Source organism: Salvelinus fontinalis, chromosome 20 (genome assembly GCF_029448725.1).
Source record: "Salvelinus fontinalis isolate EN_2023a chromosome 20, ASM2944872v1, whole genome shotgun sequence".
Lineage (NCBI taxonomy): Eukaryota > Metazoa > Chordata > Actinopteri > Salmoniformes > Salmonidae > Salvelinus > Salvelinus fontinalis.
The window spans coordinates 44,579,977-44,604,976 of NC_074684.1; the positions used below are offsets into that span (position 1 = coordinate 44,579,977).

Consider the following 25,000-nt stretch of genomic DNA (forward strand, 5'->3'; position numbering starts at 1 on the left):
GGGGAGGGAGGGAGGAAGGAAGGAAGGAAGGAAGGAAGGATGGAAGGAAGAGAGAGAGAGAGAGAGAGGGAGGGAGGGAGGGAGGGAGGGAGAGAGAGAGAGAGAGAGAGAGAGAGGATGAGAGGGAGGGAGGGAGGGAGGGGAGGGAGGGAGGGTGGGAGGGAGAGAGGGAGGGAGGGAGGGAGGAAGGAAGGAAGGAAGGAAGGGAGAGAGAGAGAGAGAGGGAGGGAGGGAGGGAGGGAGGGTGGGAGGGAGGGAGGAAGGAAGGAAGAGAGAGAGAGAGAGATGTGAGAGGGAGGGAGGGGAGGGAGGGAGGGAGGGAGGGGAGGGAGGGAGGGAGGGAGGGAGGAAGGAAGGAAGGAAGAGAGAGAGAGAGAGAGAGAGAGAGAGGGAGGGAGGGAGGGAGGGAGGGAGGGAGGGAGGGAGGGAGGGAGGGAGGAAGGAAGGAAGGAAGGAAGCGAGAGAGAGCGAGAGAGAGAGAGAGAACGTAAGGAGGGAGGGGCCCGTTCCAATACATCTAATCTTCTCCACTGTTTGGCCAGCCTATTGACTGGCTAAACCCTGGGGGGGGGAACTGGGGGGGGGGGGGGGAGGGGGTTGGGGGGGGGGGGGGGGGGGGGGGGGACAGAGCAGAGAGCAAAAGCAACCACATAACTTGCTCTCCCAAACTAGGGTGGGGTCTTGGAGGCTGGAAGGACAGAGGTAGGAGGAGGGGGGTGCTAGCTAAATAACAGGAGCTCAAACAAGGAGGAGGAGTTTGGGAGGAACTGGGGAGGGGTGTTTGCTTGTCTTGTTGTCTCACAGATAGTGCCTGTCATAAACCATCGTCTGGAATTCTAAGATAAGTTGAGAAAATCACTCTTCACACATCAGCAGATGTAGGGGGTGAGGTACCGTGGAGCAAGGATACTGTCCTATACACTGCTTATACACACTGTGTACACACACTCACTCACTGGCACCACACTGACACTCACACAAAACTCACACACTTTCACATACACTACATACGCACAAACACACATAAAACACGCATACTGACAAAAAAACACACACACACACATAGTACATACACACATTTACACTGCTGCTGCAACCATGTTCAAAATTTCACTCTTATTATTATCTATCCTGATGTCTAGTCACTTTACCCTGCCTTCATGTACATATCTACCTCAAATACCTTATTATTATCTATCCTGATGCCTAGTCACTTTACCCTGCCTTCATGTACATATCTACCTCAAATACCTTATTATTATCTATCCTGATGCCTAGTCACTTTACCCTGCCTTCATGTACATATCTACCTCAAATACCTTATTATTATCTATCCTGATGCCTAGTCACTTTACCCTGCCTTCATGTACATATCTACCTCAAATACCTTATTATTATCTATCCTGATGCCTAGTCACTTTACCCTGCCTTCATGTACATATCTACCTCAAATACCTTATTATTATCTATCCTGATGTCTAGTCACTTTACCCTGCCTTCATGTACATATCTACCTTATTATTATCTATCCTGATGCCTAGTCACTTTACCCTGCCTTCATGTACATATCTACCTCAAATACCTTATTATTATCTATCCTGATGCCTAGTCACTTTACCCTGCCTTCATGTACACATCTACCTCAAATACTGTGTACAACTGCACATTGATCTGGTACTGGTACTCCCTGTATATAGCTCCACATTGATCTGGTACTTCCTGTATATAGCTCCACATTGATCTGGTACTTCCTGTATATAGCTCCACATTGATCTGGTACTGGTACTTCCTGGATATAGCTCCACATTGATCTGGTACTTCCTGTATATAGCTCCACATTGATCTGGTACTCCCTGTATATAGCTCCACATTGATCTGGTACTTCCTGTATATAGCTCCACATTGATCTGGTACTTCCTGTATATAGCTCCACATTGATCTGGTACTTCCTGTATATAGCTCCACATTGATCTGGTACTGGTACTTCCTGTATATAGCTCCACATTGATCTGGTACTGGTACTCCCTGTATATAGCTCCACATTGATCTGGTACTCCCTGTATATAGCTCCACATTGATCTGGTACTCCCTGTATATAGCTCCACATTGATCTGGTACTTCCTGTATATAGCTCCACATTGATCTGGTACTCCCTGTATATAGCTCCACATTGATCTGGTACTCCCTGTATATAGCTCCACATTGATCTTGTACTCCCTGTATATAGCTCCACATTGATCTGGTACTGGTACTCCCTGTATATAGCTTCTCATTGATCTGGTACTTCCTGGATATAGCTCCACATTGATCTGGTACTTCCTGGATATAGCTCCACATTGATCTGGTACTCCCTGTATATAGCTCCACATTGATCTGGTACTGGTACTCCCTGTATATAGCTCCACATTGATCTGGTACTTCCTGTATATAGCTCCACATTGATCTGGTACTGGTACTTCCTGTATATAGCTCCACATTGATCTGGTACTGGTACTCCCTGTATATAGCTCCACATTGATCTGGTACTCCCTGTATATAGCTCCACATTGATCTGGTACTCCCTGTATATAGCTCCACATTGATCTGGTACTTCCTGTATATAGCTCCACATTGATCTGGTACTCCCTGTATATAGCTCCACATTGATCTGGTACTCCCTGTATATAGCTCCACATTGATCTTGTACTCCCTGTATATAGCTCCACATTGATCTGGTACTGGTACTCCCTGTATATAGCTTCTCATTGATCTGGTACTTCCTGGATATAGCTCCACATTGATCTGGTACTTCCTGGATATAGCTCCACATTGATCTGGTACTCCCTGTATATAGCTCCACATTGATCTGGTACTGGTACTCCCTGTATATAGCTCCACATTGATCTGGTACTGGTACTTCCTGTATATAGCTCCACATTGATCTGGCACGTCCTGTATATAGCTCCACATTGATCTGGTACTGGTACTCCCTGTATATAGCTCCACATTGATCTGGTACTCCCTGTATATAGCTCCCCATTGATCTGGTACTGGTACTCCCTGTATATAGCTCCACATTGATCTGGTACTGGTACTCCCTGTATATAGCTCCACATTGATCTGGTACTCCCTGTATATAGCTCCACATTGATCTGGTACTTCCTGTATATAGCTCCACATTGATCTGGTACTCCCTGTATATAGCTCCACATTGATCTGGTACTTCCTGTATATAGCTCCACATTGATCTGGTACTTCCTGTATATAGCTCCACATTGATCTGGTACTCCCTGTATATAGCTCCACATTGATCTGGTACTTCCTGTATATAGCTCCACATTAATCTGGTACTGGTACATCCTGTATATAGCTCCACATTGATCTGGTACTGGTACTTCCTGTATATAGCTCCACATTGATCTGGTACTGGTACTTCCTGTATATAGCTCCACATTGATCTTGTACTCCCTGTATATAGCTCCACATTGATCTGGTACTCCCTGTATATAGCTCCACATTGATCTGGTACTCCCTGTATATAGCTCCACATTGATCTGGTACTCCCTGTATATAGCTCCACATTGATCTGGTACTCCCTGTATATAGCTCCACATTGATCTGGTACTCCCTGTATATAGCTCCACATTGATCTGGTACTCCCTGTCTATAACTCCACATTGATCTGGCACTGGTACTTCCTGTATATAGCTTCACATTGATCTGGTACTGGTACTTCCTGTATTTAGCTCCACATTAATCTGGTACTGGTACTCCCTGTATATAGCTCCACATTGATCTGGTACTGGTACTCCCTGTATATAGCTCCACATTGATATGGTACTTCCTGTATATAGCGCCACATTGATCTGGTACTTCCTGTATATAGCTCCACATTGATCTGGTGCTGGTACTCCCTGTATATAGCTCCACATTGATCTGGTACTTCCTGTATATAGCTCCACATTGATCTGGTACTTCCTGTATATAGCTCCACATTGATCTGGTACTCCCTGTAAATAGCTCCACATTGATCTGGTACTTCCTGTATCTTCAATCTTATGTATTTTATTCCTATTGTGTTCCTATTTGTATTATTATGTCTTAACTATGCGTCGTTAAGAAGGGATTATTTCACCGTAGTTTACACCCATAGACTTTGCATGTGGCAAGGAATGTTTGATTTGATTTGATTTGGTACTCAAATTAATGATTTTATTCTGTAATTGACTTGCAGTTGACTTCCTAAAGAAAACCATAGCAACGTGAGGGATTAAATGGACTACTTAGACTGTCTCCTGTCGCCTGTCTGTTGAGTCTGTATCTGTCTGTATCTGACTGTATCTGTCTGTATCTTTCTGTATCTGTCTGTATCTGTCTGTTGAGTCTGTATCTGTCTGTATCTGTCTGTTGAGTCTGTGTCTGTCTATATGTGTCTGTATCTGTTTGTTTCTGTCTGTATCTGACTGTTTCTGTCTGTTGTGCCAGTATGCACCCTCATAATAACACATTTTCACTAGTGTCCAATCGCAATGCAGATCAGGGACTGATACAAGTATAATTTTGGACCAGTCCCATTTGGCATGACGCAATGCCATCTACACTACTATGCACACACACACACACACACACACACACACACACACACACACACACACACACACACACACACACACACACACACACACACACACACACACACACACACACACACACACACACACACACACACACACACACACACACACACAACACACACACACACACACAACACACACACACACACACACACCGCACACTGCGACCCCCTACCCTGCAGCTAGTCATGGTCACCAGGCAGGGTCGTTGTTGTGTCAGTGGAGATGTACTGAAGGAGGACACACACAGACGGTCAACAACGCCCTCAGGACAGGGGCTGTAAAATGGTACAGGGCTCTGTCTCTGTGTTTGTCTCTGTCTATCTCTGTCTCTGTCTCTGTCTCTGTGTTTGTCTCTGTCTCTGTCTCTGTCTCTGTCTCTGTCTCTCTCTCTGTCTCTGTCTCTGTCTCTGTCTCTGTCTCTGTCACTATCTCTGTCTCTGTCTCTGTCTCTGTCTCTGTCTCTGTCTCTGTCTCTGTCTCTGTCTCTGTCTCTGTCACTGTCTCTGTCTCTGTCTCTGTCTCTGTTTCTGTGTTTGTCTCTGTCTCTGTCTCTGTCTCTCTCTCTCTCTGTCTCTCTCTCTCTGTCTCTGTCTCTGTCTCTCTCTCTGTCTCTGTCTCTGTCTCTCTCTCTGTCTCTGTCTCTGTCTCTGTCACTGTCTCTGTCTCTGTCTCTGTCTCTGTTTCTGTGTTTGTCTCTGTCTCTGTCTCTGTCTCTCTCTCTCTCTGTCTCTCTCTCTCTGTCTCTGTCTCTGTCTCTCTCTCTGTCTCTGTCTCTGTCTCTGTCTCTGTCTCTCTCTCTGTCTCTGTCTCTGTCACTGTCTCTGTCTCTGTCTCTGTCTCTGTCTCTGTGTTTGTGCAACAACAGCACAACTCATAGTGTATATCTGACACTATAACCCCACAGACACTATAACCCCACAGACACTATAACCACACAGACAGAATAACCCCACAGACACTATAACCCCACAGACAGAATAACCCCACAGACACTATAACCCCACAGACACTATAACCCCACAGACAGAATAACCCCACAGACACTATAACCCCACAGACAGAATAACCCCACAGTCACTATAACCCCACAGACACTATAACCCCACACACACTATAACCCCACAGACACTATAACCCCACAGACACTATAACCCCACAGACAGAATAACCCCACAGACACTATAACCCCACAGACAGAATAACCCCACAGACACTATAACCCCACAGACACTATAACCCCACAGACACTATAACCCCACAGACACTATAACCCCACAGACACTATAACCCCACAGACACTATAACCCCACAGACACTATAACCCCACAGACACTATAACCCCACAGACAGGATAACCCCACATACACTATAACCCCACAGACACTATAACCCCACAGACACTATAACCCCACAGACACTATAACCCCACAGACACTATAACCCCACAGACAGGATAACCCCACAGACACTATAACCCCACAGACACTATAACCCCACAGACACTATAACCCCACAGAGACTATAAACCCACAGACACTATAACCCCACAGACACTATAACCCCACAGACACTATAACCCTACAGACACTATAACCCCACAGACAGGATAGACCCACAGACACTATAGACCCACAGACACTATAACCCCACAGACACTATAACCCCACAGACAGGATAACCCCACAGACACTATAACCCCACAGACACTATAACCCCACAGACACTTTAACCCCACAGACACTATAACCCCACAGGCAGGATAACCCCACAGACACTATAACCCCACAGACACTATAACCACACAGACACTATAACCCCACAGACACTATAACCCCACAGACACTATAACCCCACAGACAGGATAACCCCACAGACACTATAACCCCACAGACACTATAACCCCACAGACACTATGACCCCACAGACACTATAACCCCACAGACACTATAACCCCACAGACAGAATAACCCCACAGACACTATAACCCCACAGACAGAATAACCCCACAGACACTATAACCCCACAGACACTATAACCCCACAGACAGAATAACCCCACAGACACTATAACCCCACAGACAGAATAACCCCACAGACACTATAACCCCACAGACACTATAACCCCACACACACTATAACCCCACAGACACTATAACCCCACAGACACTATAACCCCACAGACACTATAACCCCACAGACACTATAACCCCACAGACACTATAACCCCACAGACAGGATAACCCCACAGACACTATAACCCCACAGACACTATAACCCCACAGACACTATAACCCCACAGACACTATAACCCCACAGACACTATAACCCAACAGACAGGATAACCCCACAGACACTATAACCCCACAGACACTATAACCCCACAGACACTATAACCCCACAGAGACTATAAACCCACAGACACTATAACCCCACAGACACTATAACCCCACAGACACTATAACCCCACAGACACTATAACCCCACAGACAGGATAGACCCACAGACACTATAGACCCACAGACACTATAACCCCACAGACACTATAACCCCACAGACACTATAACCCCACAGACACTATAACCCCACAGACACTATAACCCCACAGACACTTTAACCACACAGACACTATAACCCCACAGGCAGGATAACCCCACAGACACTATAACCCCACAGACACTATAACCACACAGACACTATAACCCCACAGACACTATAACCCCACAGACACTATAACCCCACAGACAGGATAACCCCACAGACACTATAACCCCACAGACACTATAACCCCACAGACACTATGACCCCACAGACACTATAACCCCACAGACACTATAACCCCACAGACACTATAACCACACAGACACTATAACCCCACAGACACTATAACCCCACAGACAGGATAACCCCACAGACACTATAACCCCACAGACACTATAACCCCACAGACACTATAACCCCACAGACACTATAACCCCACAGACAGGATAACCCCACAGACACTATAACCCCACAGACACTATAACCCCACAGACACTATAACCCCACAGACACTATAACCCCACAGACACTATAACCCCACAGACACTATAACCCCACAGAGAGGATAACCCCACAGACACTATAACCCCACAGACACTATAACCCCACAGACACTATAACCCCACAGGCAGGATAACCCCACAGACACTATAACCCCACAGACACTATAACCCCACAGACACTATAACCCCACAGACACTATAACCCCACAGACACTATAACCCCACAGACACTATAACCCCACAGACACTATAACCCCACAGACACTATAACCCCACAGACACTATAACCCCACAGACACTATAACCCCACAGACAGGATAACCCCACAGACACTATAACCCCACAGACACTATAACCCCACAGACACTATAACCCCACAGACACTATAACCCCACAGACACTATAACCCCACAGACACTTTAACCACACAGACACTATAACCCCACAGGCAGGATAACCCCACAGACACTATAACCCCACAGACACTATAACCACACAGACACTATAACCCCACAGACACTATAACCCCACAGACACTATAACCCCACAGACAGGATAACCCCACAGACACTATAACCCCACAGACACTATAACCCCACAGACACTATGACCCCACAGACACTATAACCCCACAGACACTATAACCCCACAGACACTATAACCACACAGACACTATAACCCCACAGACACTATAACCCCACAGACAGGATAACCCCACAGACACTATAACCCCACAGACACTATAACCCCACAGACACTATAACCCCACAGACACTATAACCCCACAGACACTATAACCCCACAGACACTATAACCCCACAGACACTTTAACCACACAGACACTATAACCCCACAGGCAGGATAACCCCACAGACACTATAACCCCACAGACACTATAACCACACAGACACTATAACCCCACAGACACTATAACCCCACAGACAGGATAACCCCACAGACACTATAACCCCACAGACACTATAACCCCACAGACACTATGACCCCACAGACACTATAACCCCACAGACACTATAACCCCACAGACACTATAACCATATATAGTGTCTGTGGGGTTATAGTGTCTGTGGGGTTATAGTGTCTGTGGGGTTATAGTGTCTGTGGGTCTATAGTGTCTGTGGGTCTATCCTGTCTGTGGGGTTATAGTGTCTGTGGGGTTATAGTGTCTGTGGGGTTATAGTGTCTGTGGGGTTATAGTGTCTGTGGGTTTATAGTCTCTGTGGGGTTATAGTGTCTGTGGGGTTATAGTGTCTGTGGGGTTATAGTGTCTGTGGGGTTATCCTGTCTGTTGGGTTATAGTGTCTGTGGGGTTATAGTGTCTGTGGGGTTATAGTGTCTGTGGGGTTATAGTGTCTGTGGGGTTATCCTGTCTGTGGGGTTATAGTGTCTGTGGGGTTATAGTGTCTGTGGGGTTATAGTGTCTGTGGGGTTATAGTGTCTGTGGGGTTATAGTGTCTGTGGGGTTATAGTGTCTGTGGGGTTATAGTGTCTGTGGGGTTATAGTGTCTGTGGGGTTATAGTGTCTGTGGGGTTATAGTGTCTGTGGGGTTATTCTGTCTGTGGGGTTATAGTGTCTGTGGGGTTATTCTGTCTGTGGGGTTATAGTGTCTGTGGGGTTATAGTGTCTGTGGGGTTATAGTGTGTGTGGGGTTATAGTGTCTGTGGGGTTATAGTGTCTGTGGGGTTATTCTGTCTGTGGGGTTATAGTGTCTGTGGGGTTATTCTGTCTGTGGGGTTATAGTGTCTGTGGGGTTATAGTGTCTGTGGGGTTATTCTGTCTGTGGGGTTATAGTGTCTGTGGGGTTATTCTGTCTGTGGGGTTATAGTGTCTGTGGGGTTATAGTGTCTGTGGGGTCATAGTGTCTGTGGGGTTATAGTGTCTGTGGGGTTATAGTGTCTGTGGGGTTATCCTGTCTGTGGGGTTATAGTGTCTGTGGGGTTATAGTGTCTGTGGGGTTATAGTGTCTGTGTGGTTATAGTGTCTGTGGGGTTATAGTGTCTGTGGGGTTATCCTGCCTGTGGGGTTATAGTGTCTGTGGGGTTAAAGTGTCTGTGGGGTTATAGTGTCTGTGGGGTTATAGTGTCTGTGGGGTTATCCTGTCTGTGGGGTTATAGTGTCTGTGGGGTTATAGTGTCTGTGGGTCTATAGTGTCTGTGGGTCTATCCTGTCTGTGGGGTTATAGTGTCTGTGGGGTTATAGTGTCTGTGGGGTTATAGTGTCTGTGGGGTTATAGTGTCTGTGGGTTTATAGTCTCTGTGGGGTTATAGTGTCTGTGGGGTTATAGTGTCTGTGGGGTTATAGTGTCTGTGGGGTTATCCTGTCTGTGGGGTTATAGTGTCTGTGGGGTTATAGTGTCTGTGGGGTTATAGTGTCTGTGGGGTTATAGTGTCTGTGGGGTTATAGTGTATGTGGGGTTATCCTGTCTGTGGGGTTATAGTGTCTGTGGGGTTATAGTGTCTGTGGGGTTATAGTGTCTGTGGGGTTATAGTGTCTGTGGGGTTATAGTGTCTGTGGGGTTATAGTGTCTGTGGGGTTATAGTGTCTGTGGGGTTATAGTGTCTGTGGGGTTATTCTGTCTGTGGGGTTATAGTGTCTGTGGGGTTATTCTGTCTGTGGGGTTATAGTGTCTGTGGGGTTATAGTGTCTGTGGGGTTATAGTGTGTGTGGGGTTATAGTGTCTGTGGGGTTATAGTGTCTGTGGGGTTATTCTGTCTGTGGGGTTATAGTGTCTGTGGGGTTATTCTGTCTGTGGGGTTATAGTGTCTGTGGGGTTATAGTGTCTGTGGGGTTATTCTGTCTGTGGGGTTATAGTGTCTGTGGGGTTATTCTGTCTGTGTGGTTATAGTGTCTGTGGGGTTATAGTGTCTGTGGGGTTATAACCCCACAGACACTATAACCCCACAGACACTATAACCCCACAGACACTATAACCCCACAGACACTATAACCCTACAGGCAGGGCACCATCTAATTGAGAATGACTCATGAGAAGATACTGTGTTTATGTCTCTGTGTTGTTGGTACCAGGAGGAGAAGATACAGTGTTTATGTCTCTGTGTTGTTGGTACCAGGAGGAGAAGATACAGTGTTTATGTCTCTGTGTTGTTGGTACCAGGAGGAGGAGATACTGTGTTAATGTCTCTGTGTTGTTGGTACCAGGAGGAGAAGATACAGTGTTTATGTCTCTGTGTTGTTGGTACCAGGAGAAGATACTGTGTTAATGTCTCTGTGTTGTTGATACCAGGAGGAGATACTGTGTTAATGTCTCTGTGTTGTTGGTACCAGGAGGGGAGACTGTGTTAATGTCTCTGTGTTGTTGGTACCAGGAGAAGAAGATACAGTGTTTATGTCTCTGTGTTGTTGGTACCAGGAGGAGAAGATACTGTGTTTATGTCTCTGTGTTGTTGGTACCAGGAGGAGAAGATACAGTGTTTATGTCTCTGTGTTGTTGGTACCAGGAGAAGATACTGTGTTCAGGTCTCTGTGTTGTTGGTACCAGGAGGAGAAGATACAGTGTTTATGTCTCTGTGTTGTTGGTACCAGGAGAAGATACTGTGTTTATGTCTCTGTGTTGTTGGTACCAGGAGGAGAAGATACTGTGTTTATGTCTCTGTGTTGTTGGTACCAGGAGGAGAAGATACTGTGTTTATGTCTCTGTGTTGTTGGTACCAGGAGGAGAAGATACTGTGTTTATGTCTCTGTGTTGTTGGTACCAGGAGAAGTAGATACTGTGTTTATGTCTCTGTGTTGTTGGTACCAGGAGAAGATACTGTGTTTATGTCTCTGTGTTGTTGGTACCAGGAGAAGATACTGTGTTTATGTCTCTGTGTTGTTGGTACAAGGAGAAGATACTGTGTTTATGTCTCTGTGTTGTTGGTACCAGGAGGAGAAGATACTGTGTTTATGTCTCTGTGTTGTTGGTACCAGGAGAAGATACAGTGTTTATGTATCTGTGTTGTTGGTACCAGGAGAAGAAGATACTGTGTTTATGTCTCTGTGTTGTTGGTACCAGGAGGAGAAGATACTGTGTTTATGTCTCTGTGTTGTTGGTACCAGGAGGAGAAGATACTGTGTTTATGTCTCTGTGTTGTTGGTACCAGGAGGAGAATATACTGTGTTTATGTCTCTGTTGTTGGTACCAGTAGGAGAAGATACAGTGTTTATGTCTCTGTGTTGTTGGTACCAGGAGAAGAAGATACAGTGTTTATGTATCTGTGTTGTTGGTACCAGGAGGAGAAGATACTGTGTTTATGTCTCTGTGTTGTTGGTACCAGGAGGAAAAGATACTGTGTTTATGTCTCTGTTGTTGGTACCAGTAGGAGAAGATACAGTGTTTATGTATCTGTGTTGTTGGTACCAGGAGAAGAAGATACTGTGTTTATGTCTCTGTGTTGTTGGTGCCAGGAGGAGAAAATACTGTGTTAATGTCTCTGTGTTGTTGGTACCAGGAGAAGATACTCCTGGAGGAGAAGATGTGTTGTTGGTACCAGGAGGAGAAGATACAGTGTTTATGTCTCTGTGTTGTTGGTACCAGGAGGAGAATATACTGTGTTCAGGTCTCTGTGTTGTTTATTACTGTAATACTGTATGCATTTGGAAAGTATTCAGACCCCTTGACTTTTTACACATTTTGTTACGTTACAGCCTTATTCCAAAATGGATTAAATCATGTTTTTCCCTTATCAATCTACACACAATACCCCATAATATCAAAGAAAAAACATTTTTTTGACATTTCTGCTCATTTATATTTTTAAAAGATACTTAAAAAACAAATTTACATAAGCATTCAGACCCTTTGTCCAGTAAATTGTTAAAGCACCTTTGGCAGTGATTACAGTCTCGAGTCTTCTTCGGGTATGACGCAACAAGTTTGGCACACCTGTATTTGGGGAGTTTCTCCCATTCTTTTCTGCAGATCATCTCAAGCTCTGTCAAGTTGGATGGGGAGCGTCGCTGCACAGCTATTTTCAGGTCTCTACAGAGATGTTCGATGGGGTTCAAGTCCGGGCTCTGGCTGGGCCACTCAACGACATTCAGAGACTTGTCCCGAAGCATCTCCTGGTTGTCTTGGCTGTGTTATTAGGGTCGTTGTCCTGCTGGAAGGTGAACCTTCGCCCCAGATTGAGGTCCTGAGTGCGGCCAGCTCTAGGAAGAGTCTTGGTGGTTCCAAACGTCTTACATTTAAGAACGATGGAGGCCACTGTGTTCTTGTGGACCTTAAGGGTTACTAGTGAATTATTCATATTGGGCCAATAGCAGGGTTACTAGTGAATTATTCATATTGGGCCAATAGCAGGGTTACTAGTGAATTATTCATATTGGGCCAATAGCAGGGTTACTAGTAAATGATTCATATTGGGCCAATAGCAGGGTTACTAGTGAATGATTCATATTGGGCCAATAGCAGGGTTACTAGTGAATGATTCATATTGGGCCAATAGCAGGGTTACTAGTGAATGATTCATATTGGGCCAATAGCAGGGTTACTAGTGAATGATTCATATTGGGCCAATAGCAGGGTTACTAGTGAATGATTCATATTGGGCCAATAGCAGGGTTACTAGTGAATGATTCATATTGGGCCAATAGCAGGGTTACTAGTGAATGATTCATATTGGGCCAATAGCAGGGTTACTAGTGAAAGTGTGCTTGCTAGCTTGTTTCAGAGTTTTTTAAATCGTAATGTTGTTTTAATGCTCGTAGCTGAAATAGTTAAAGAACGGCAGCATTTAAAATGTCTGCCACTTTTCTTATTTTTTTTATTGAATCTATGAGGTTTTAGGCTAATTCATGGTCAATACCACGGTTTATAAATGTGTTTATAAACGTTTTTGAATGTACTAAATAGCCTGAACATGAAAAAGCTTGTTCGGTGTCTTTAGCTCGAACGGTTCAAGAGTTACTTTTGGCAAGTTATTTTATTCAAATTTTTCAAGTTTATGCAGATTTATATAGTTATAGTTGATCAACGTTTTTAAGAATTGGAAGTTAGGATAGCCTGAAAATGTTTAAGTTGGTTTGGTGTCTCAAGCTTGAAAGGCTGAAGAGTTATTGTTGTTAAGTTATATTATGCAAATGTAAGCACATTTATATAGTTATAGTTGATAAATTTTCAAAAGATTTTGAAGTTAGGTTTGCCTAAACCATGTGAAAACGTGTTTGGTGTCTCTTGCTTGAACGGTTCAAGAGTTACCGTTGTTTAATTATTTTATGGACATTTATAAAGTTATAGTTGATAAAAGTTTGTTTCGAATTTGACGTTGGAATAGCCTGAATGTTTTCACGTTGGTCTTGTAGCTTAATTGGCCAAGGAGCAGGACCATTTGGAAAAGCTACCCCTGTATTCACGTTATTTAAACTCAGCTTAATTTATGCAAATTTAAAGCGTTATAGTTCAAAAAGTATACATAATATTAAAAACTAATTTGACGACCAATCTAAATTAGGCCAGTCTTAACATCTGCACAATGGTTTGGAGCTGATAACTTAAACGGTGAAATAGGAGATAGGTCTAGATGTATATATATATTTTTTTTAATATACCATTCAACTCTATAGCCTTTTTCCCCCCATTGAAATGCATTGGGGGCTCATTGAAATATCTGTATAGTTCAAAAAGTATAAATGCTTTCAAAAATATTTTCTCAAGCATTCTGAGTTGGGACGGTCTGGACATTTGGTTTCATGTCAATACATTAAAACGTTTAAGCTCTAGAGTGGGAGCGGAATAATAATAATCATTTGATTGTAAGTTTATAAGTTGTGGGGCTTTATAAAGCTCTTTAAAAAAATACTTTTGTGGTAGTGGACTAAATGTAAAAAAGTTGCCTAACTTGTTAGGGAAATGTTCAAAACGGCAGTTGTTTGCAAAAAAATTAAAAATGGTTAAGAAATGTTGTTGCTGCGGGTTACGAAAACAACGGTTTCGTTTGATATCGTTGCAGATATTGTTGTTCCGTGACAACATTTGAATAGCAGAGAAGTAGACGAAGATGTCGTATTGCTCTACCTTTTTAGTCTAAGTTGTTGCAAAGGGGTCAGAGTTCACTGATTTGTGTGTCATGTTTGCGTTATTGCATTTACAGTGAATGGCATGTTGGAAGTGACGAAGTCGCAATGGGGAGCTTTAGAATGTCGAGGAAATGCCGTGACAGTGAATGAAGATTGACCAAAAAAAAGGACAAAACTAAATGAATAACTTGAAAAGTATAAAAGATATTAAACAGTTTTAAACATTTCAGCCTAAACATTATAGGAGTTGAGTGCTACAGAATAATAATAAGAAGATGTATGTTGAAGTTGTAACTGGGAGATTTTGCTTTGCAAGCTCCACAATAATCTGTCATTCTGCCCCTTGAACAAGGCAATTAACCCACTGTTCCTAGGCTGTCATTGTAAATAAGAATTTGTTCTTAAGTTCTTAACTGACTTGCCTAGTTAAAAAAAAGGTTAAATGAAATACTAATAATAATATGTAAGAAAGCTAATAAATCACGAAATAGTGTTTATATTGACATTGGGTTTTGCGTGATGGCAAGGCAGACCAACAAATTGATGGACTGTCACTTTAAGAGATTTTATTTACATATTTTTTTCGCCTTGTCTGGGCGGACCGATTTCTCACTGGTACTTGACAGAGAGAGAAAAAACACTTGTACAGAAACTGCAAACATTCATCTGAGAGACTGTAATGCAAGAGGTTGAAGGATACAGAGCTCTGTTCAATTCTGGAGAATCACTAACGGCAAGTTGACAAGATACCACCAATCACAACGGAAGTAACTTACATTTTGGCGGTGAGTCCTACATATGATTCAGTTTGTAAGGTTGTTTATAAAATTACATTTGTATATTTTGGTTGAAGTTGTCAGTGCGATGCCGGGTCACCCAGTTTGTAAACAAATGCGGTGAAAATGCCCGGTCATCGGGTTGTGTGTGTGTGTGTGTGTGTGTGTGTGTGTGTGTGTGTGTGTGTGTGTGTGTGTGTGTGTGTGTGTGTGTGTGTGTGTGTGTGTGTGATGGATTGTCTGTCAACCGCTTTCTGTTTACAGTAAAATAGCCTCCAGGCAGCGCAATCAAGGAGGGCCTTTAATTAAAGGATTTAATTAATGCATTTTTGAATCAATGAAAATTAGCCTATTTTGGTGGATAATTAATTGATTGAGTGACTGAATAGAATGAAAGTTCGGATCGGTTGTTCCGCTTGTTTCTACACATCACTGTTGTTTAGAAAAATACGATTTTAGATTACATTATTTTGTGCTGTGGATTCACATTTAGTAAGAATGTTTTGGAGTTATGTCTGGAATTGATAAAAACCCGACAACAAGGGAGTTGGACGTCCCAACTCGCGCGACTGATATCAAATTGAGATGGGACTGATGTCGCGGCAGGGGATAAATTAATGACGTTTTCCTCATCATTAACCGTTGCAGTGTGTGTGTGTGTACTTTCAAGAGTGTGCCGCAAGTCATTCACTGTCATTCATTGTTTTCGCTACAATGTTCAAAGCTAAATCACGACACTATGTTTATCGTACGTCAGTATCACGTTATAACATATTTGCAGTTTGCTTCGCACTCAGAACCATAAACGGTTTGTTTACTTGCCAGAGTGATGGCCCACGGCAGCCTGTCTGCCACGCGAACCTCAACCGGCCTGGTCTCACAGACTAGACATGTGGGGCGGCAGGGAGCATCGCGGTTAAGAGCTTGGTTCGAATCTCTGAGCCGACTAGAGGGGGGAATCTGTTGATGTGCCCTTCAGCAAGTCACTTGTACCCTAAATTGCTCCTGTAAGTCCCTATGGATAAGAGCGTCAACTAAATTACGTAAATGTACATAACATAGTAAACATACATCCGGGACACTCAAATGAGTATGATATAGTGCGCTGAAAATACTGGTGTGAGCTAGAAACACTATAGTGCAATGCATCAGACCATTGTTTGTTCAATGTGTCAATGTGTTTGTACTCATCCCAACCCGAATAAGCAAAAACACAAGTAGTGTAGTACGTTGGGGTGGATGGGTAAGCATGTAACGCTAATGTCTAGCAAGCCAAAGTTTGTGTGTTCAAATTTTATCACGTTCAACATTTAAAAAAATATATATATAATTAGCAACTTTGAAACTACTTACTACTTTTTTAGCTACTTAGCAACTATTTAGCATGTTAGCTAATGTTAGCTTTAGCCACCTAGCTAACATTAGCCACAACAAATTGGAATTTGTAGCATATCGTACGTTTCCAAATTCGTATTGTACGATTTTGCCATTAGTAACATATCATAACAAATTGTAATTCGTAACATCTACTTAATGGGTAATGGACATCCACAAATGAATACATACTATACGAAATGTAACATATCATACTAATTTGAGTGTACCGGATATACATTTACTATGTTACGTCTACCCCTGAGTCCAGGTTGCCTCAACAGATGAATGTAGGCTAATGTGGTTCCCCAGACTAGCACCACATGCCCCCAAATTCACCCTGATTTCTAGGATGACTTTGAATTATGAAGAAAAACGTTATTAACAGACATTTTTTTTAGATTGTAACCTATTTCATATCCAATAATTAGACATGATTAGGAATTATCTTTTTATTTTTTTAACAATTTCATGGTAATTAGAAAATACACACATTTAGACAGGCTGTGCCAATGATGCTGTTTTACCGCATTCTCCCATAGCCTGTCACAACAGCAGGTGCCTGGGCATACAGCCCACCTTGTGCCTTTACCTTCTGGCAATAAAGACGTGGAAGAGACAGAGAGATGTGGAAGACAGAGAGAGTGTGAACGAGAGAGATGTGGAAGACAGAGAGAGCGAGAAAGAGAGTGAGATGTGGAAGACAGAGAGAGAGAGAAAGGGAGAGAGATGTGGAAGAAAGAGAGAGAGAGAAAGGGAGAGAGATGTGGAAGACAGAGAGAGCGAGAAAGGGAGAGAGATGTGGAAGACAGAGAGAGCGAGAAAAAGAGAGAGAGATGTGGAAGGCAGCTAGAAAGGGAGAGAGATGTGAAAGACAGAGAGAATGGGAAAGGGAGAGATGTGGAACACAGAGAGAAAGGGAGAGAGATGTGGAACACAGAGAGAAAGGGAGAGAGATGTGGAACACAGAGAGAGTGAAAAAGAGAGAGAGAGATGTGGAAGACAGAGACAGTGAGAAAGGGAGAGAGATGTGGAAGACAGAGACAGCGAGAAAGGGAGAGATGTGGAAGACAGAGTGAGAGAGAAAGGGAGAGAGATGTGGAAGACAGAGAGAGCGAGAAAGGGAGAGAGATGTGGAAGACAGAGTGAGAAAGGGAGAGAGATGTGGAAGACAGAGAGAGCGAGAAAGGGAGAGAGATGTGGAAGACAGAGCGAGAAAGAGAGAGAGATGTGGAAGACAGAGAGAGTGAGAAAGGGAGAGAGATGTGGAAGACAGAGAGAGAGAGAAAGGGAGAGAGATGTGGAAGACAGAGAGAAAGAGAGAGAGAGATGTGGAAGACAGAGAGAGTGAGAAAGGGAGAGAGATGTGGAAGACAGAGAGAGAGAGAGATGTGGAAGACAGAGAGAGAGAGAGATGTGGATGACAGAGAGAGAGAGAAAGGGAGAGAGATGTGGAAGACAGAGAGAGAGAGAGATGTGGATGACAGAGAGAGAGAGAAAGAGAGAGAGAGATGTGGAAGACAGAGAGAGCGAGAAAGGGAGAGAGATGTGGAAGAGGGCCCAGTGCACAGATTGAACAGCAGAGGGAACTACTCTCCTCTGCAGTCTCAGCCCCTGTGACCATGCAGTAGAAGTTGGCATGCCTGTCACGCGCGTTTGTGTTTGTGTTTGTGTTTGTGTTTGTGTGTGTGTGTGTGTGTGTGTGTGTGTGTGTGTGTGTGTGTGTGTGTGTGTGTGTGTGTGTGTGTGTGTGTGTGTAACCATGTTCATAGTATCTGAAAGTATCTGAAGTTACACTTGCTGAAGCATACCATAGGAAAGTGCCTAGTAGTGCTTCATCGGGTATCATTTGCCTAAGTACGCATTACGGTAACTCTGGGCCACCACCCTGCCAAAGCAAGGTATCCAGCTGAAACACTGCACAGAGTGACCATGTCTTGTAAAATATATACCAACATGCATAAAAAATACAAAATAAATTAAATTTAAATGTATGGCAAACAAAAATAATTGGCCAAATCGTATTGTAATAAAAAAAAAAAATCATTACGATATGATTTGGCCAATTCTTTTTGTTTGCCATACATTTAAATGTATTTTTTTTATTTTTTTTATGCATGTTGGTATATATTTTACAAGATGGAACAAAACAACAACAGAAAATGACGTTGAACATCTTTATGACAGAATCTAAAACATTTGGGGAAATAAAAAATAAATAAAAATGTCACTCACAGACACAATTTTAAATAATATCACTGTTGTCTGTCTCAGTGTTGTCCGTCTCAGTGTTGTCTCAGTGTTGTCCGTCTCAGTGGTGTCCGTCTCAGTGGTGTCCGTCTCAGTGTTGTCCGTCTCAGTGTTGTCTGTCTCAGTGTTGTCTGTCTCAGTGTTGTCTGTCTCAGTGTTGTCTGTCTCAGTGTTGTCTGTCTCAGTGTTGTCTGTCTCAGTGTTGTCCGTCTCAGTGTTGTCCGTCTCAGTGTTGTCCGTCTCAGTGTTGTCCGTCTCAGTGTTGTCCGTCTCAGTGTTGTCCGTCTCAGTGTTGTCCGTCTCAGTGTTGTCTGTCTCAGTGTTGTCTGTCTCGGTGTTGTCTGTCTCGGTGTTGTCCGTCTCGGTGTTGTCCGTCTCAGTGTTGTCCGTCTCAGTGTTGTCCGTCTCAGTGGTGTCCGTCTCAGTGGTGTCCGTCTCAGTGGTGCCTGTCTCAGTGGTGTCCGTCTCAGTGGTGTCCGTCTCAGTGGTGTCCGTCTCAGTGGTGTCCGTCTCAGTGTTGTCCGTCTCAGTGTTGTCTCAGTGTTGTCCGTCTCAGTGGTGTCCGTCTCAGTGGTGTCCGTCTCAGTGGTGTCCGTCTCAGTGGTGTCCGTCTCAGTGTTGTCTCAGTGGTGTCTGTCTCAGTGTTGTCTGTCTCAGTGTTGTCTGTCTCAGTGTTGTCTGTCTCAGTGTTGTCTGTCTCAGTGTTGTCTGTCTCAGTGTTGTCTGTCTCAGTGTTGTTTCAGTGTTGTCCGTCTCAGTGTTGTCTGTCTTTGTTGTCCGTCTCAGTGTTGTCATGGTGACCAGAACGTGATCTCCATGTATCCATATGTAAAGAGTCATTTTAAGAAGCCGATTTAGGAACCACTTTGGTCACCCTGTCGACTAGATGTCATAACCAGGCATTTCTGGAATTGTTGTCAGGCGTTACATGCATTTGAGCAAAGATGCAAATGTATCTATATGATGTATCTGAGCTACATTTTACGGGACTTTTTACCGTATAGGGGGGTGGGGGGGGGGGGGGGGGGGGGGAGAGCGAGGGAGTGGGGGGAGCGAGAGGGAGGGGGAGGGAGAGAGAGGGAGAGAGGGTGGGAGAGAGGGAGGGGGAGGGAGAGAGAGGGAGGGAGAGGGAGGGAGGGGGGGAGAGAGAGGGAGAGGGAGGGAAAGAGCGAGGGAGTGTGCAGTGAAACTTGTTTTGTTTTTCTTTCCGCTCCAGGAAGCTTGTGGCTTTCGTGTGGCGGACGCTTGGAGTTTTAGCAGGAACTCTGGTTTCACCCTGGTAAAGGGAGCGTTAGGGAGCGTTAAGTGGGCCAGATCTGTTGGCACTCTATTGTTGGCTCACACTTTTATCAGAAACAGCTCTGCTCAATTCACACAGTGTGTGTGTGTGTGTGTGTGTGTGTGTGTGTGTGTGTGTGTGTGTGTGTGTGTGTGTGTGTGTGTGTGTGTGTGTGTGTGTGTGTGTGTGTGTGTGTGTGTAATGAGCGATGGCATATTGAGAGCAGCCTTTCCAGGCTTATGCTAGGTCCCCATACACTGGGAATGCTCACAAACTCCAGGAATCAGGCTCATTTAAACTGGCTTTGAGAAATGGTGGTGTTTTTGTGGTGTGGTATAAGTGATTGTGGTGTGGTATTACCACACATCACCAGGTGTTTTTGCACCTGTTATGAATGTCTAATGATGAATAATTCCGTCAAGTCCACTTCCTCAAGTTCAGCAGCTCTTTTAGAACTAATGCTTTGATTGCTATTGAGCCATTTTGTTATCAAGAATTGCTGGTCGCCAAAGTTAAGTTCCACGTGATTTACAGTAACTCCATGTTCCCCCCCATGTCTCTGTCACAGACACTAAAGTCCCCCCCCCCATGTCTCTGTCACAGACACTAAAGTCCCCCCCCCATGTCTCTGTCACAGACACTAAAGTCCCCCCCCATGTCTCTGTCACAGACACTAAAGTTCCCCCCCATGTCTCTGTCACAGACACTAAAGTCCCCCCCCCATGTCTCTGTCACAGACACTAAAGTTCCCCCCCATGTCTCTGTCACAGACACTAAAGTCCCCCCCCATGTCTCTGTCACAGACACTAAAGTCCCCCCCCCATGTCTCTGTCACAGACACTAAAGTTCCCCCCCCATGTCTCTGTCACAGACACTAAAGTTCCCCCCCATGTCTCTGTCACAGACACTAAAGTTCCCCCCCATGTCTCTGTCACAGACACTAAAGTTCCCCCCATGTCTCTGTCACAGACACTAAAGTTCCCCCCCATGTCTCTGTCACAGACACTAAAGGTCCCCCCCATGTCTCTGTCACAGACACTAAAGTCCCCCCCCATGTCTCTGTCACAGACACTAAAGTCCCCCCCCCATGTCTCTGTCACAGACACTAAAGTCCCCCCCCCATGTCTCTGTCACAGACACTAAAGTCCCCCCATGTCTCTGTCACAGACACTAAAGTTCCCCCCCATGTCTCTGTCACAGACACTAAAGTCCCCCCCCCCCATGTCTCTGTTACAGACACTAAATGTCCCCCCCCCCCCATGTCTCTGTCACAGACACTAAAGTTACCCCCCCATGTCTCTGTCACAGACACTAAAGCTCCCCCCCATGTCTCTGTCACAGACACTAAAGTTCCCCCCCATGTCTCTGTCACAGACACTAAAGTTCCCCCCCATGTCTCTGTCACAGACACTAAAGTTCCCCCCCATGTCTCTGTCACAGACACTAAAGTTCCCCCCCATGTCTCTGTCACAGACACTAAAGTTCCCCCCCATGTCTCTGTCACAGACACTAAAGTTCCCCCCCATGTCTCTGTCACAGACACTAAAGTCCCCCCCCCATGTCTCTCTCTTGTAGGGAGACTAGTGCTGAGGCTCCTGATTAATGAGGAGGAGGACCTTTATATCACACACACACCCTGTCCTAAAGTGCTCCTCTCTCCTGTAGGGAGACTACCGCTGAGGGTCCCAATGGATGATGAGGAGGAGGACATGTCTCTTCCTGCCTCACAGTGCTGGGGCATCCGCTTCAGGGACATCAAGTTCCACACCAGGGACAGCAGAGGGTCCAGAGACACCAGGGACAGAGGGGACACCCGGGACAGGTCTACACAGATGTCGACCGGACCCAATGCCATGGTCCCACGGTCAGAAGGACACAACATCATGGTTCCACAAGGCCACAACAACACTTTGCCCTGTGGGGTGCAGGACAATCACCAGGCCAGAATGTTGCTCCATGGTAAAAAAAAATACACTATCACACATAACACGTATCATCAAACCTACACTGAGTGGACAATATATTAGGAACACCTGCTCTTTCCATGACACAGACTGGCCAGGTGAATCCAGGTGAAAGCTATGATCTCTTATTGATGTCACTTGTTAAATCCACTTCAATCGGTGTAGATGAAGGGGAGGAGACGGGTTAAATAATGATTTTTAAGCCTTGAGACAATTAAGACATGGATTGTGTATGTGTGTCATTCAGAGGGTGTATGGGCAAGACAAAATATGTAAGTGCCTTTGAACGGGGTTTGGTAGTAGGTGCCAGGTGCACCGGTTTGAGTCAAGAACTGCAACGCTGCTGGGTTTTTCATGCTCAACAGTTTCCCGTGTGTATCAAGAATGGTCCACCACCCAAAAGGACATCCAGCCAACTCGACACAACTGTGGGAAACATTGGAGACAACATGGGCCAGCATCCCTGTGGAACGCTTTCGACACCTTGTAGAGTCCACGCCCCGAAAAATTCGAGCCGTTTCTGAGGGCAAAAAGGGTGGGGGGGTGGAGGGGGGTCCAACTCAATATTAGGAAGGTGTTCCTAATGTCTGGTTTACTCTGTGTATTTCAAATGCATGAATCAAACGCAACGTTGGATGTGTATTTGACTCAGGTCTGACCAGAGGACAGTTATAGTGTAATGTGGTTAGATCTGACCAGAGGACAGTTATAGTGTAATGTGGTTAGATCTGACCAGAGGACAGTTATAGTGGTGGTGTAATGTGGTTAGATCTGACCAGAGGACAGTTATAGTGGTGGTGTAATGTGGTTAGATCTGACCAGAGGACAGTTATAGTGGTGGTGTAATGTGGTTAGATCTGACCAGAGGACAGTTATAGTGGTGGTGTAATGTGGTTAGATCTGACCAGAGGACAGTTATAGTGGTGGTGTAATGTGGTTAGATCTGACCAGAGGACAGTTATAGTGGTGGTGTAATGTGGTTAGATCTGACCAGAGGACAGTTATAGTGGTGGTGTAATGTGGTTAGATCTGACCAGAGGACAGTTATAGTGGTGGTGTAATGTGGTTAGATCTGACCAGAGGACAGTTATAGTGGTGGTGTAATGTGGTTAGATCTGACCAGAGGACAGTTATAGTGGTGGTGTAATGTGGTTAGATCTGACCAGAGGACAGTTATAGTGGTGGTGTAATGTGGTTAGGTCTGACCAGAGGACAGTTATAGTGTAATGTGGTTAGATCTGACCAGAGGACAGTTATAGTGTAATGTGGTTAGATCTGACCAGAGGACAGTTATAGTGTAATGTGGTTAGATCTGACCAGAGGACAGTTATAGTGTAATGTGGTTAGATCTGACCAGAGGACAGTTATAGTGGTGGTGTAATGTGGTTAGATCTGACCAGAGGACAGTTATAGTGTAATGTGGCTAGATCTGACCAGAGGACAGTTATAGTGGTGGTGTAATGTGGTTAGATCTGACCAGAGGACAGTTATAGTGGTGGTGTAATGTGGTTAGGTCTGACCAGAGGACAGTTATAGTGTAATGTGGTTAGATCTGACCAGAGGACAGTTATAGTGGTGGTGTAATGTGGTTAGATCTGACCAGAGGACAGTTATAGTGGTGGTGTAATGTGGTTAGATCTGACCAGAGGACAGTTATAGTGGTGGTGTAATGTGGTTAGATCTGACCAGAGGACAGTTATAGTGGTGGTGTAATGTGGTTAGATCTGACCAGAGGACAGTTATAGTGGTGGTGTAATGTGGTTAGATCTGACCAGAGGACAGTTATAGTGGTGGTGTAATGTGGTTAGATCTGACCAGAGGACAGTTATAGTGGTGGTGTAATGTGGTTAGATCTGACCAGAGGACAGTTATAGTGGTGGTGTAATGTGGTTAGATCTGACCAGAGGACAGTTATAGTGGTGGTGTAATGTGGTTAGATCTGACCAGAGGACAGTTATAGTGGTGGTGTAATGTGGTTAGATCTGACCAGAGGACAGTTATAGTGTAATGTGGTTAGATCTGACCAGAGGACAGTTATAGTGGTGGTGTAATGTGGTTAGATCTGACCAGAGGACAGTTATAGTGGTGGTGTAATGTGGTTAGATCTGACCAGAGGACAGTTATAGTGGTGGTGTAATGTGGTTAGATCTGACCAGAGGACAGTTATAGTGTAATGTGGTTAGATCTGACCAGAGGACAGTTATAGTGGTGGTGTAATGTGGTTAGATCTGACCAGAGGACAGTTATAGTGTAATGTGGTTAGATCTGACCAGAGGACAGTTATAGTGTAATGTGGTTAGATCTGACCAGAGGACAGTTATAGTGGTGGTGTAATGTGGTTAGGTCTGACCAGAGGACAGTTATAGTGTAATGTGGTTAGATCTGACCAGAGGACAGTTATAGTGGTGGTGTAATGTGGTTAGATCTGACCAGAGGACAGTTATAGTGGTGGTGTAATGTGGTTAGATCTGACCAGAGGACAGTTATAGTGGTGGTGTAATGTGGTTAGATCTGACCAGAGGACAGTTATAGTGGTGGTGTAATGTGGTTAGATCTGACCAGAGGACAGTTATAGTGGTGGTGTAATGTGGTTAGATCTGACCAGAGGACAGTTATAGTGGTGGTGTAATGTGGTTAGATCTGACCAGAGGACAGTTATAGTGGTGGT

At 44.6% G+C, this 25,000-nt stretch overlaps 1 protein-coding gene across 1 annotated transcript in view; it reads left to right on the forward strand.

Moving 5' to 3' along the window:
* The first annotated feature begins 15,290 nt into the window (after positions 1–15,290).
* Positions 15,291–25,000, forward strand: part of LOC129817864 (uncharacterized) — a 42,466-nt gene continuing 32,756 nt past the window's right edge. Inside the window, exons 1-2 of the mRNA XM_055873459.1 lie at positions 15,291–15,474; positions 22,034–22,327. Coding sequence (XP_055729434.1) covers positions 22,057–22,327 — 271 coding nt within the window. The 5' untranslated portion in view covers positions 15,291–15,474; positions 22,034–22,056. The remainder of the gene's footprint in view (positions 15,475–22,033; positions 22,328–25,000) is intronic.